General features: G+C 37.6%; 1 protein-coding gene across 5 annotated transcripts in view; it reads right to left on the bottom strand.

Moving 5' to 3' along the window:
• cep164 (centrosomal protein 164kDa) overlaps positions 1–14,377 on the bottom strand; it is a 50,361-nt gene that overhangs the window by 16,229 nt on the left and 19,755 nt on the right. For 2 of the 5 annotated variants that reach the window (XM_012967022.3, XM_031906384.1), the window contains exons 8-16: positions 13,347–13,457; positions 9,168–9,473; positions 8,011–8,073; positions 6,363–6,440; positions 5,269–5,378; positions 4,758–5,189; positions 3,956–4,087; positions 2,440–2,656; positions 757–834 (exon numbers count right to left, since the gene is read on the bottom strand). In XM_012967022.3, the coding sequence (XP_012822476.1) occupies positions 757–834; positions 2,440–2,656; positions 3,956–4,087; positions 4,758–5,189; positions 5,269–5,378; positions 6,363–6,440; positions 8,011–8,073; positions 9,168–9,473; positions 13,347–13,457 (1,527 nt within the window). The remainder of the gene's footprint in view (positions 1–756; positions 835–2,439; positions 2,657–3,955; positions 4,088–4,757; positions 5,190–5,268; positions 5,379–6,362; positions 6,441–8,010; positions 8,074–9,167; positions 9,474–13,346; positions 13,458–14,377) is intronic. The other 3 variants (XM_002932927.5, XM_004916067.4, XM_018096060.2) reach the window with 3 other exon arrangements.

Below are 14,377 nucleotides of genomic sequence, written 5' to 3' on the forward strand. Positions count from 1 at the left end.
TGAATTGCACCCAGTGTGAATCATGTTTCAGTTTCACAAGTGGCAATAAAGATCTGTGCCCCCCAGTTCAAATACACTTTCTTTTAGAGTGGCTGCTGGATTATACTGGAAACTTCCCTAAAGTTCCATCAATGCCAAGAACAGTCTTTTAGAATGTAATTTATCTAGGCTGATTGCTCATGCACTTTAAAACTGAGGGAAGCATATTCAGCAAGTGAGAGCAACACGTGTCTGCCAAATAAGCCCGCATGTATGCCCCTTACTATACTAGTGCACCAGTGTACAAGTGGTAGACAGATGGCTTTGGTGGAGCCTTCCACTTACAATCTACCACTTGTAACCACAAGGCTCCCTTGCACTTCAGAGTGCTGTGCTCTGCACCTTGCAATGGATCCATTCCAACGTCTCAAATCAATACACTGTTGTTGAACTACAACACCTTCTGAAAACACTCATCTACATCATGCCCAAGTGCACATCCAACAAATTTATACAGACAGCCTACATGCCTACCCCACCCCTCATGAATACAGTGCTCTCAAATGCAGACAGCGCTGTTTTTATGGGGTGACCACAGTGCTGTGCTCCAGAATGGAAAGCAGAGACCTGGGACAATTCCACAAGAGTGGCAGGCAGGGTGCAAAAACATGGCTGATGACTCAAGTAATTTAGGTGAGAAAATTTTAAAAGAATTTGTAATCACACATTCTAAAATTGAAAGAAGTTGCATATACAAAAAGCAGATCATTCTCATACCTTTTGATGTTTTTGTTTGACTTCAGCTCTCAAATTTTCAAGTTCCTCTGCATGCTGTTTCTCAAGATCCTCTAATGCCTACAAAGCAGAAATAGGTCTCCTGAGTAATAATACTTTTTCAGGTTCCAGAAAAAAAATCATCTTTTCAGCAGAGTTCTGAAGAAAACGTTTCATGTCTTAACAAAAAAGTGTTCCAAATAATTTATATGATGTCAATATCTGTGCAGTCTGTTAATACGTGGCCAAACAATAAATCCTGAGGCTGAATAGCAAAAACTCTATCTATATAGTTTCAAAAGAAAAGTGTACATCTAAAGCAGCGGCTCTCAACCTGTGGGTCAGGACCCCTTTGGGGGTCGAACGACCCTTTCACAGGGGTCACCTAAGACCATCGGAAAACACATATTTCCGATGGTCTTAGGAATAATTTTGTATTAAAGGGTTGCGGCATTAGGAACCACTGATCTAAAGTGTATGAGCTGGAGCTATTAAGTACACAATGCTTAGTTAATACTTGTTCTCTTTAAAATTGAGTATTTTTATTGCTGTGCAGCCCACGTTTGTTTTTATGTTTTTTTTAATTATTTACTTTTGTTTATTCCACGGCACTAAGGCTTAAAATTTAAAGCTTTATCATAACATTATCATGTCAAATGAATAGGCCTTAGCTTGAATAGAAAGATAAAGTTCATTACCCAGAAAGCCAATAGTTCCAAAACAAATTAAGACCAACTCTCAAGTCGTTTGAATATTTTAATATAATCTATATTTTATCATTGTATTTAATCAAGTATAAAACTTCACCACTGCTGACAAAAGAAACAAAATTGCAGAACCAGAAGCTGTTTGGGATGTTCAACTAGCGACTCTCTGATAGATGCAAACTATCAGAAAGTAGCTAGCAACTAGATCAGGGATCCACTGAAACCTTTTATGCGTGTGAGCCGCATTCAAATGGAAAAAGTGTTGGGGAGCAACACAAGCATGGACAAAGTTCCTGGGGGTGCAAATAAGGGCTATAATTGGCTATTTGGTAGCCCCTATGCGCACTGGCAGCCTATAGAAGACTCTGTTTGGCATTACGCAACCAAAACTTGCCTTCAAGCCAGAAATTCGAAAATGAGCACCTACCAGGCCACTGGGAGCAATGGTTGCTCACGAACCCCTGGTTGGGATCACTGAACTAGATGATTCTAAATGTCACAAGGGGTCCCAAATCTGAATTCTACTAGGACGAAAATCAAGTGGTGAGCTGGCAGCCCGGGTTAAAACACAACCCAAGTGAAGTGTTGCAGAGAGTTACACTTCTATTAACACTGGGTCATTATATACTGAGATCACTGCCACTAGGTTGGTATGTGCCAGGATCAGTGCTAAAAGGTTCCAGTCTACACATGCTGTGCAGCCTATTTAGTAACCCTTTGGCATGGGCTGAAGACAAGTGCTTCTTGAATAGTAGTTAGTAGACAAAGCTCTTAGTTTTCCAAATACATTTTCTTTGCTCAGATTTTATTAATCTGTCAACCTTCTATAAATTCTAATAAATATATTTTAGTAATTTACTGATGTGAATGAGTTATGTGGCTACACTTGTATAACATTTGGTATATTTTTGACTGACTAGCATGATTATCTGTGCATGCATGGCCATGAAAGAATCACCCAAAATTCTAATTCACTTACTTTATTTGTTTCCTGACTGAGTTTCTCTCTTAATTCATGAAGAGTGGCATCTTTCTCCTTATCCAACAGAATTTTTTCTTCCTTTATTGCCTCTTCGATATCTGCCTTCATTTTTTCTTTTATGGCAGACTTCTCTTGCAGAATAATCTCTTCCTGGGATGTCTCAAATCGTTCAATTGTATACTTCCGCTCTTCTTGAAGTTCCTTCATCCGTAGCCTGCAATCAGTCATTTAAACTCCAAGATGAGGGCTTGCACTCTAAAGGGCTTATTGGTCACCCCATATTATCTTATATTATTATATTTTTGTGCGCATGGCGTCACTTTCATTGTGCAACATTAATAATGGCATTAGTGTTCATTTCATTGCATGTAAGGGAGTTACATGCAACCCGCTAGAGGAACTACCAGCAGCTCAAGGCTGACATAAATTGAAGGGTTCATTTGGGTCCACTGGTTCATTTACTTGTACTAGGCACAAGCCTCTTTGTGAATAGCATCAAGCACCATTTTGTGTAAATTTTAGCACTCTCAACTTGCCCTATAACAGAGTGCACCTGCTTTTTTTACACTTCTGTATTCCAATGTTTGTGGTAACGTTGAAAAGTGAATTTAGTTCATATTAGATATGTGCTCAAGATCCTAGATCCTCTAGCAACTATTTCTGTTGATATAATACTTTAAAGGAGAATGAAAGGTAAAAACTAAGTAAGCTTTATCAGAAAGGTCTATGTAAATACAGCCATAAGCACTCACAGAAATGCTGCCAGAGACACGCAGCTCACTCATAGCTAACTCATAGTCTTACAAACTGAGCGTGTAGGCTTGGGGGCACATTTACTAATCCACGAATGTCCGAAAAGCGTCCAAAAGCGTTTTTTTCGTAATGATCGGTATTTTGCGATTTTTTCGTAAATTGTCGCGACTTTTTCGTAGCCATTACGACTTGCTCGTAAATTGTCGCGACTTTTTCGTAGCCATTACGACTTGTGCGAATTGTCGCAACTTTTTCGTAGCCGTCACACCGAGTACGAAAGTTTCGGATTCATTCAAGCTTCAGTATACGAAAAAGTCGCGACAATTTACGAAAAAGTCATGACAGCGACGAAAAAATCTCAAAAAATACGAAAAAGTCGCAAAATGTTCATTTCCAATCCGATTTTTTCCCATTCGGGATTCGGATTCGTGGATTAGTAAATCAGCCCCTTGGTCTCGGGTCTCGGTGCAGGAGCAAGGCATTATGGGAACTTTTTTTTACACGGCTCAGCGTTTTTTCTTCCTGTTTGGCTTCTGATCATCTGAACAGGTGAAATATGCAAACCCCAGTCATATTCCATATCCTGGTGGTTAATGCATTAGCTATCACTTATCCTTGAATAAACCACAAAATCAAACATGAAACTTAAGGTTTAGATGATTTCTATCCATTTAAGAATTTAAGGGAGGTTATTTGACTTCTGGATTAAAGAAAAACAAAGAAAACTAATCTTCAAGTTCCCTGTTAAACATCCCCTAACCTTAGCTTCTTCTGTTCTTCCTCTTGCTCTATCTCCAACTCTTTTTCAAGTCTTACGAGCCTCTGCATCTGGACTTCTCGCATTTTAGTCTCTTCCTCCTGTGTCTGCTTGGCTAGGAGTTCCTCTAATGCCCTGCAGAAGCATTTACAAATACTCGATTGTGAATTGAAAAACACTGAATGCTGTCCATAGTGACATTTCTTCACATATTTTATAGGCCCTGCATTAAACACAAAACCAGCATGCAAACCAAATATCTAACCATGTTGAAAGAATCTTAGGCATTTCTTGTACCAATTGGTGTATTTTCTATGTGTGAAAAATTATGCTTGTGGTCAAATGCCAGAATCTGCTGACATTTTCCGCACAAATTGGCTAGCTACCTGTGGAAATCTGTCATAAAGATCTGCATTTTCTTAATGTGCAGCATTTCTGCCCTACTTCTTTATCTCTTAACTGAGTGACAAACAATATACTGTTTATATAAAAAATAAATCTCATACACATCTCATTCACAAATGGTTAGTAATTAATTTAGATTCTCATTACATGGCAGCTCAGAAACAAATGCACTTAGCATCCACTTCTGAAAGGTGAACCTTATTTTCTGCTTCACGATTTTCAACAACCCCTAAGCTTGGCTTCTCAATAGCTGCCCTAAGCTCACTGAGCATGTGCAGTGTGACTGATCCAAGATGGGGAATTCCCATGAAAACTTTGAAGGCCTGGATTACTACTATAGAGATGGTAAACCTTTAGGCTGGGTATTTAGGGTATAACCTTGTACTTATCTAAATGATACCTCAGATTATTTTCATGGCCTTGGCGCATCTCTAGGCTCTTTTTTTCTTCTTCCTTCCTCAGCGTTTCTCTTAACTCTTCCAGTCTCTGTTTATGTTTATCTTTCAGTTCCATCTCCTCCTGCTCCAAAATAACACTGGATTTCTCCTCTACATGCTTTGAAAGCTCATCTCTTATTTTAGAAGACTCCTCTGCTTGTTTAGATGATTCCTTTTTCAATCTGGGTGTCTCTCTGTCATACCCAGCGTATTTTACAGCATTCTTAGAAATTTCCTCAACAAATTTATAAGGTAAGTCTTGTGCAATGTAATCAGTTTGGTCCAGGAGAGGTTTGGAAGGCAGATCTGCAGGTATAGGAGATTCACTCACATTTAGGGAAGATTCCAGTTCTCCACCAACTGACTCCACAGTGTCCTTGCTTGGTTTAATATGCCTAACAGAGATTAATATCATGAGATAATAAAAACTTCTAACTTCTACTTATGTTTTTAAAATTCTCTGCTTTTTTTTACCTGTCAGTGACCTGTGGCAAGGCTCTTCTTGGTCCCACCTCTTCTTCAATCACCTCTTCCTCTATGTCTTCATCCACCTCTTCTTCTGCTTCCTCCTCTATTATATCATTCTAGGGGTAAAATGTAATAAAATAATACATAGTAGACAATACGTCATTCAACAGATCCTATTAGTATGCTAGTATGTTAAATCGCATTAAAGGGTTTTTATTTACATGAACTTTTAGAACTATGAAGAGAATGCTATTCTGAAACAATTTGCAACTGGTTCTCATTTTTATTTTTGACGTTTTTGAATTATTTAGCTTTATGTTCAGCAGCTCTTCAGTTTGGAATTTTAGCAGCTATCTGGTTGCTAGGATGCAATTTAACATTGCAACCAGTGGTTTGAAGGTGAGACAGGGGTATAAACAGGATAGGGCTTACACAGAAAAATGTGTAATAAACAGTAGCAATAAAATTGTAGCCTCACAGAGCAATAGTCTTTGACTTCAGTCAGTTTGTGACCCCCAGTGGAAGTGGGAAAAGAAGAAGCAAAAAGACAGAATGTGTTCTTGTTTGTTAGGCTTTAGACTTGGTGCATGAGCAGTATAAATGTGTCCAGAAAAAGTTTGTGCTGCACATGTGCTAAGTCTCAAAGTCTAACTTTGGCACAGAGCATGTCAGGGTAGGTAGGAGAACACGGTGACAGCCTGCCTTTCTAAAAACTAACCTGGGCCAGGGTAAGAGGTTTGAGATAGGAGTAACTGGGATGCCTAACACATTGACACCACCTAAGTGGCTGTACTTTTTGTTGTCTTTTAAGGATACCTAAAAACTTCCCAAGTTGTAGTTCCTCAGCTACAGCAGTATCAATTTTGCCCTTAACATACTTAATCAAATACATAGAATCTCAGTTGAAACTTATATGGTCACCAAACTAATTACTCTAGAAAAACCTAATTTCGTTTGCATAATACAAAAACGAAATGTTAATTTAAAACAAAACCCTACTAACATGTGAAGAAGGCAAGGGTCACATTACAGGTAACTAATGGGATCAAACACTTAAAACATAGGTGCAACACCACTAGTTAGGCAGCAAAGTATCTCACCTTTGTGTTTATAGGACCAGAAGACAGAGCAGTGATGTCAAGTACTTTCTCTTCTAACCGACCGCTTAACAAAACATCCTGCAGAGACACAGAGGGAAATATGACATCAGAGAACAGTAAACAAAATCACCAATACCAACGGACTTTAGAAATTGTGAGGGAATTCTAACGATGCAGAAGTTGTTAGGGAAGGGTATAAAAATATCAGCTTGAGAGCATTAGTGATTTTGTAAAGGCTGAACTTAGAAGTGATGCCAGTAACATCTTTAAAGCTAGGGAAATCAAAGAGAAAGGAAACAAGTATAAGTATATATGTTCAGCCCTGGACATTCCTATTTGCTAAATACAACTGGAAGACAGAGAAAAGGCTACAGTGATTCTTTACGGATGCTTTCTATAGTAATAGTTGCTCTATTGTCAAAACCAGTTAAAAAAGGAAAGACAGAAAACATTTAAAATTTAAGGCCTTTTCCAAGATGGCAGCTATGATTTTGATGAGAAAATAAATACATGTATAAGCCATACTGCATTGCAATCACAATACCAGTATGCAACAGCATTAGTTAGGCTCAGTATGTGTATAAGGCCTCAGTTTAACAGACAAAGAAACCAAAATTCTAAGCAACTTTACAATATACATTTATTAAAAATTTGTCATGGTTTTTGAGTTATTTGAATATATATAACTGCTATTAAAAGCAGTGTCTGTCTGCCCTTTTCAATCTTCTTCTCTGGTGGCTTTGCCATCAGACCTGCCTTGCTGGAGGAGACTGACCTTTGCAACATTGTTTAAAAACTAATAACCAGGAGTTCAGCAAATGCTGCTTTCAATAGAAATTACATTTACAAATAACATTTAAAGCACTACCAATTTTAATTATTTCATTTTGGAAAGTTGCTTAGAATTAGGTTTTCTTTCATTATGAAAAAATATTTTGGGGGTTGACCTGTACTAAAAAACTATATCATTATATTTTCCTGTTAAATTGTTCTTAATATAGGGAATATCTTAATGTTTCTGTAATTTTATGGTATCTCTCCTTATTGCTAAGGAAAAAAGATTTAGAGATGTACCAGGTATGGACAGTACCACTTCCATGATGCTGTTCAGCTTATCCCCAACTACATCATACAGGTATAGGATTTATTATCCGAAATTCTTGGGAGGGAATTTTTCTGTAATTTGGCTCTAAATACCGTAAGTCTGCTAAAAATATTTTAAACCTTAAAACCAAAAGGATTTTTTTGCCCCAATATGTATTAATGCAGCTTAGATGGGATCAAGTAGAAGGTACTGATTTGTTATTACAGTACAAAATATAAAAATGCGTTTTTATTGTAATAAAAAAAAGATTTGTATCCATTTATTATGCGTCAAAAAGGTGACTAATGCAAATGTAAAAAATATGTCATCTAAAAGCTGTCAAGGTCATGTAGAACTCAATGCAAGGTGTCCTTTTTACAATTGGAAGATATTTCTTTGCTTCACAGAATTAGAGGTTTTTGGGGTTTTTGATGCTTTGGTTTTCTTTAAAGGGCTGTTTTCATAAATAACTTGGCATTTGTGGTTTTAGTGGAAATGAGTTTAGTCGTGGTTCCAAAAAAAAAAAATGGGCCTCCCCGTGTCCCTTTAAAATCAAATACTTACCACTGGCTTTTCACTGAAAGCTGGCCCAGACAAATCTTTCACACCCTCACTGGTTTCTGATTCCTGCAAAGAGGAATGATGTAGGTTGGATGAGGAGAGAGGAATGGCCTACCTAGCACAGGGCAGTTTTTCCACAGACTGCAAGAAAATGTGTGTAAGGTAGATCTTAAACTGGTATGAAAAAATACCAAAATGAGGCACTATATAGCTAAATGGTAATGTGGACTCATTTACAAATGTAAATGCAATGCACTAGGCACAAAAACACATTCAGAACATTGTGTTTTTTTACCCACAATGCAGCATTTTCCCCTAAAATTTCAACAATTTTAAATTAGCACATTGGACCCGACAAATGCAAATTTGCATCCAAGTTGCATTTGTGTTTTTTTGGCTGCGTTTCTGGGATAGACAAGCTTGTCATAATGGAAACAGTGTTAACGGTGTTCACCAGATGGGAATCGTGGCATTTGCAGGTAGGAGCAAAATGGTAACAAGAAGTAATACCTACTTAAGGCATTCCTTATGTAATGTTACCCTTGCATTTATGTGCCCCTTATTCAGCAAAAGCGTAATTAACTAGTAGTGATGATCGGATCTGTCCTGGCCAAAAATTCACATAATGCATTGAAGTTACGTGAAGTTAGTTTTCACGGCAACTTTTTCAATACGCGCAACACCTCCCTTCCCCCCTAACCAGAAACATTTTTTTTGCAATTACTGGAGACTGTTTTTTTTTCACAGTGAAACCTGACAAAAAAATGTGCTCATCACTAATTCCTGGCATTTTGACACAAGATGCAAGGATAGAGAAGTGGATACTGACTCCAGTACCTTAGGATTGCACACATTCTTGCTCTTTGCACTTGTGCATGTAAATGAGTCCTAATATTTTTCCAAAGCATTGCATTTGACTTGCTTTATAAAAACAAGCTTTTCCCAATCATATCGTGATATGCAGATTTCCCATTCCATTTCGATTTTCAATTTTTTTTATCCAATTTACCTGCAATGCGCACAGAAAAATGGATCCTATTTAATAACAATGCACCAGTAGGTGTCAATTAAAATACAATGCCAGGGAAATGCTACTTTAAGAGGAGGGTAAGAAGGGTTTGTCATGATCATAAACATATTAAAGAGCAGGATTTTCTTACATCCTGAGAATCCTGTTCCATTATAGGATGTTCACTGACTGAGCCTGGCTCTCCCGTTTTGGATGTTGTCAAATGTTCAGAGGCATTTTCCTCTTGCTTTTTAATCTTGGAGTGACTCTCAGGGGAACATGGACTAGACTCCTCTCCACCCGCAGGCTCCTGAGCCGGAGAGTTAGCGTGACTCAAGTTTCCCAAACACTCCCCTGGCTGTCCTACTACTCCTCTGTCCAAATCAGAGCCTTGACCCGGAGACAAAGCATCATTGGAAACCGGAGACATCTTTGCATTTTGATAATCCAGTGATTCCTTTTAAGAAATCCAAAGTCATAGAAAGAACGCTGCATGCTACTGCCCTCCCTTGGAAAGGGGAAGGAGGGATGGTTTGGAAACAATGAGCAGTAGAGAGGGCAAGTTTTCTTTTTGTTGTTTTTTTTTTTTTTTTTTTTAAATCAAGAGCAAAACACACAGAGAGAAAAAACATATAGTCATAGTCTATGCTAAAATCACAAACTGGGTCTACAGAGTTTGTTTGTATCAAATGGAAAATGTTATTGTTTTACTTGGTTGCTACCTATCTCTTCTCAGGCTGTACAAAAATATTTGTTTTATAATCTCACTATATGCTCACTATAACCATTACCAATATCAAAATTACACATGGCCACTCACAAAAAGTCCTTTTCAGTGTGAGCCCTCTCTTTACCTTCAGTAGCAGTCAATATTTATATGTAATCACATTGTATAGCATATACATCCATGAGGATGACATTATATGATAAGTGCACCAGAAGCATCTCTTTAGAACAGAAGAACAGAGCTTTCAGTTGAAGATACGTAGGTGGTTCTTCACAGTAAGGGCAGTGAGGTTGTGGAATGCCCTGCTGGGTGATATTTTGATGGCAGATTCTATGACTGCCTTTTAACCAGCTACAGCTGGTTAGTATAGATACTGATATATATAGTTCAATATGTAAGTTTATAGATAGCTCTATATGTGTACTAGGGTGCACTAGGGTGTATTATCTGTTGTACAGTATTTTGCAGAATATATTGGTGTTATATAATTATCTTTGCATATTTATAAATATTGGCCCTTTACATCTTTTACCTTAAGGCACTACTTTGTGATGTTCTAGGTGTCACTCACCTGACAGGAAAAGGGTTTTAACTGAAGCATGGGAATAAAAGACACACCTCTATCTATTCATTGGCTGATATAACCTAGCATGCATTTGGTATGTGTGAGCAACAGACTTTAGTACTTAAACATAGGAGTGTTTTATTATGGGATTAACCAATAGTATATAAATATATATTCTATGTACATGGGTTGGTTTATGTGATGTATTCTTAGAGACCTGTAATGTTTAGGGGAATAATTTTTACTGTGTGTCTTAATCCAATGAGTATCATTATTTCTAGGTTTACCTTGTCTATTTTTCAGGTTTTAATCTTCAAGCTACAGGTATACTTATAGTTTTAGAACTATGGGAAGAATATGAACGTTATTATCATGCGCACTTACTAATTACCAACATGATTTAGAGCTTCAGCATTGCACCTGTTTAATTTAATTCACAGGAGTGAGGAAGGAATTGTAGGAAACTGGCCAAATTAGGAAAAATTAGCTCACGTAACAAAGTACATACAAGAACATATCAAACATAATTTTAGGCGGCCATAATTTTGAGCAAAAACACACCCCAGAAGGCCGTTCACTTGGCTAAGAGTAGTGGAGTGAGCAGACAGTCTGCCCATGTACAGGCATATTTTAAAAAGTTTTTCATCAGGTGTGTAAAAAACAAATGGATTGTAAGCTCTACGGGGCAGGGATCTCCTTCCTGTGTCTCATACCACATGGCACTTAATCTTTGTGCATTTATACTTAGTTATTGTATTTATAACACTTGTCCTCCCTGTAATTGTGTATATTGTAAGATTGTACAGCGCTGCGTACCCTTGTGGCGCTTTATAAATAAAGTTATACATACATACATTCTAAATAGCCAATGTTATTTGTTGTATGCAGGTGAGCCTTACAGGGATCATCAATGTTTGCATCCATAACTACAAGAATATCTATCAAAGTTTATTTACAAGCAAGCCTTATACATAGGTCTTTTTTTGTTTATTTTTTTCTCCTCCCGCTGTGTATAAAACCTCCATGTTCTTACCGTCTTCCCATTTTCTATATAATTACATATTTTACATTTCCTTTTGCTGTCACCTTGCGTCCTACCTTTACCTTTTGTATGTCTTCTGTCCTCTTATTTTTTTTTTACATATTTGTCATATTTTAGCTCACTTACTGTATTTTAGCTACAAAAATAGACAATGCTGTTCATTTACTTAAAGTTGTCTCTACGTGTGTTTTAGCAGAGGCAATTCTCAGTATTGCCCATGGCAGAATATTTTCTGGCATTTAGTAGCTGTGACAAGTAGCTGCTACTAAGTAGCCCCATGTGTCTTCACCCTTACTGCTTTCTCTTATTCTCTTTAATTTTACAATTGTTAAAACAGGCTAAGTATAGTATGGTGCAACAAGTATCCAACCATTCCTCTGGGTCGCTATTAGGGTTACAGTGACATTGAACCTATATAATTACAAATCATTGGTGCAACAGGTATAAGGGGTTATTCACACTTTTTTTGCGTTAAAATTGCCGCAGAAAAAAACGCACAATTCGCTAAAGTATTATCGCATCGCGTCTAAATTAACGCAAGTATACTTTAATGAATCGTGCGTTAAGACGCGAAAATTCAGCGAATGTCAATTTTTTGAGCATCCATGGGTTCATAAAGTCATATATTCTGAATAGTTCACATGTCGCCTCAGTGGCTTTTAAATTTTCTGCCATACCTGACAGGAATGAGGGATTGGCTAGAATGGGTTTTAGTATAGAGTTTGATGTACCTGGGTGGTACTGGCTTTGACAGTGAAAGGGTAAATTGCATCAGATGCAATATTTCTGAAGGGTCTTTATCCTTATTTCCCCATAAATAAGTAGGGTGGGTGGGAGAGGACCACATGAGTTCAATTTGGGCCTATTTGCTGGTGGGAGAGAGGGTGGTCCAGGCCAAGACCTGGCGCAAGTGGGCTGCTTCATAGTATGCCCGTATGTCAGGGACAGCTAAGCCCCCTTGAGTTTTGCTAGCAGTCATGACAGTCCCTGCTCTGAGAACAGTACAGGAAAGGTCTAGAATAGGTAAAAAAAAAAAAAAAAAAAAAAAAAAAACTTGAGGAGAATTGTTATTTTTATCACAGTGCTACAGCCTAACCAAGAAATTGTGTGTGTACTCCATTTGTCTAAGGATGCTTTATTTTCTTATAAGGGGAAGACACTGCATTGGTACAGTTGATTGTATGTTTTTGTAATTGTATGCCAAGTATTTTCGTTAATTTCTTTAATTTGTATGTTTAATATTGGTTTTGTTACTTTATCCCTTGTTATTACAATGTGTCTTGTCAAAGTGCTACAATTCCTTTCATTTTTGTTGTTACAGGTATAGGACCCATTATCCAGAATGCTCGGGACCAAAAGTATTACAGATAAGGGGTCTTTCCTTATTTTGGATCTCCATACCTTAAGTCTACTAAAAAAATCAGTAAAATTTTAATAAACCCAATAGAATTGTTTTGCATGCAATAAGGTTTCATTATATTTTAGTTGAGATCAAATACAAGGTACTCTTGTATTATTACAGAGAAAAAAGAAATCGATTTATTCTTTGATTAAAATTGAGTCTATGGGAGACGGGCTTTCCGTAATTCGGAGCTTTCTGGATAACGGATCCCATAGCTGTACTGGTATTTTATATTAAATTAGAAGCTGTAACACAAAGAGAGGAAATTAAACAAACACAGACTTTCCCCTGCATTTTTGTTGGTTACAATGGTGCACCAAAAAGCATAACAGCTTTCAGTATCTTGTTCCTGTAGGCCACCTAAGCTTAAATATTTTGCAAAACCTTTGCCTTGTGCTCACATCCCTACAAAAAAATTCTTAGCATTCTTTAAACAATAATAAATTATCAGGCTACAGTTATGTTTCCATGTGATTCAAACAATACAAATCTAGTAGAGGATTCTAGTTCAACTGTATGTGAGGAAGAGACACAGAGACAGTCACACTCATGCAAGTCTCCCAAGAACTCATGCCTGCAGGTGTCCTGGGTCACCTCTTTTTGGCTTTCCTCTTCATCGTCAGACTTTCCAAGGTTCTGCAGCTCTGGTTCAGAGCCATCATCTGTGTGACTGACTGCGGGAGATTCCTCAACCCGCTGACTCTCCTGGGTGACACAGAGACATATAACTTCCACATCTCTCCTCTGGGTCATCATGCATCCTTGGCACTTATGCATGTACATACATACCACATATACAAACATACATATTCATAAATACATAAGTGCCCACATGTACATACTCTAACACTAACATTCATGTTTAAGCACACATTTAAAGTAGTTCCTAGGAGGGCCAATCTTCAGATAAAAAATATTCAGTTTACATTAAAGGGGTTGTTTAACTTTGTATAACATTTGCAAATCTAATAGTTCACATTAATAGCACAATCTTTGCCATATAAACAGTCAACAAAAAATGTCCACCTCAGAATCATCGCCTCTGCTGATCCTTCGCTTCTGCACAGGTCCTGTGCTGGGGGGGGGGGGGGGAGGAAGGGACCCCTATAAACACTACAGTTGCTTTTTTACTTCCTTATATGATGTCTCGCATAGTACTGGCAGCAGACTTAACTTCTATTGGCTGTGTCTCCTGTCAGTCTGACATTGCTTCCTGTGCCTGTGAGTGCTGCAAATCTAACATAACAGTATTTTAGGTTTATGATAAATCTAACCATGCCTATGCCATTGCAAAGAAGAAAATAACCAATGACCTTTTAATTTATGCAACTGGCTAGAATGTACGAGCAACCAATGAATTGGTCCAATAGGAAAAAACTAAGGGCAAACCCTGGACATGACGATGTAAGCATATAGGAAGTTCAGTCAGTCAGGTTCAAATAAGGCCACTCCCATCCCTTCAGAAAACTGATCAGAGAGACAGAAGGAGGACTGATTTATAAGGTATAAAAAGCAGCTTTTTATAGTGGCTTTTTAACTCTTTTTTAATGGAAAATGGATTTTCTAACAGGCATTGAGAGAGAGCATTGTTGGTGGTTTAATAGGATATGGACATTAAAGGTGAA

The sequence above is a fragment of the Xenopus tropicalis genome, chromosome 7, assembly GCF_000004195.4.
Source record: "Xenopus tropicalis strain Nigerian chromosome 7, UCB_Xtro_10.0, whole genome shotgun sequence".
Classification (NCBI taxonomy): domain Eukaryota; kingdom Metazoa; phylum Chordata; class Amphibia; order Anura; family Pipidae; genus Xenopus; species Xenopus tropicalis.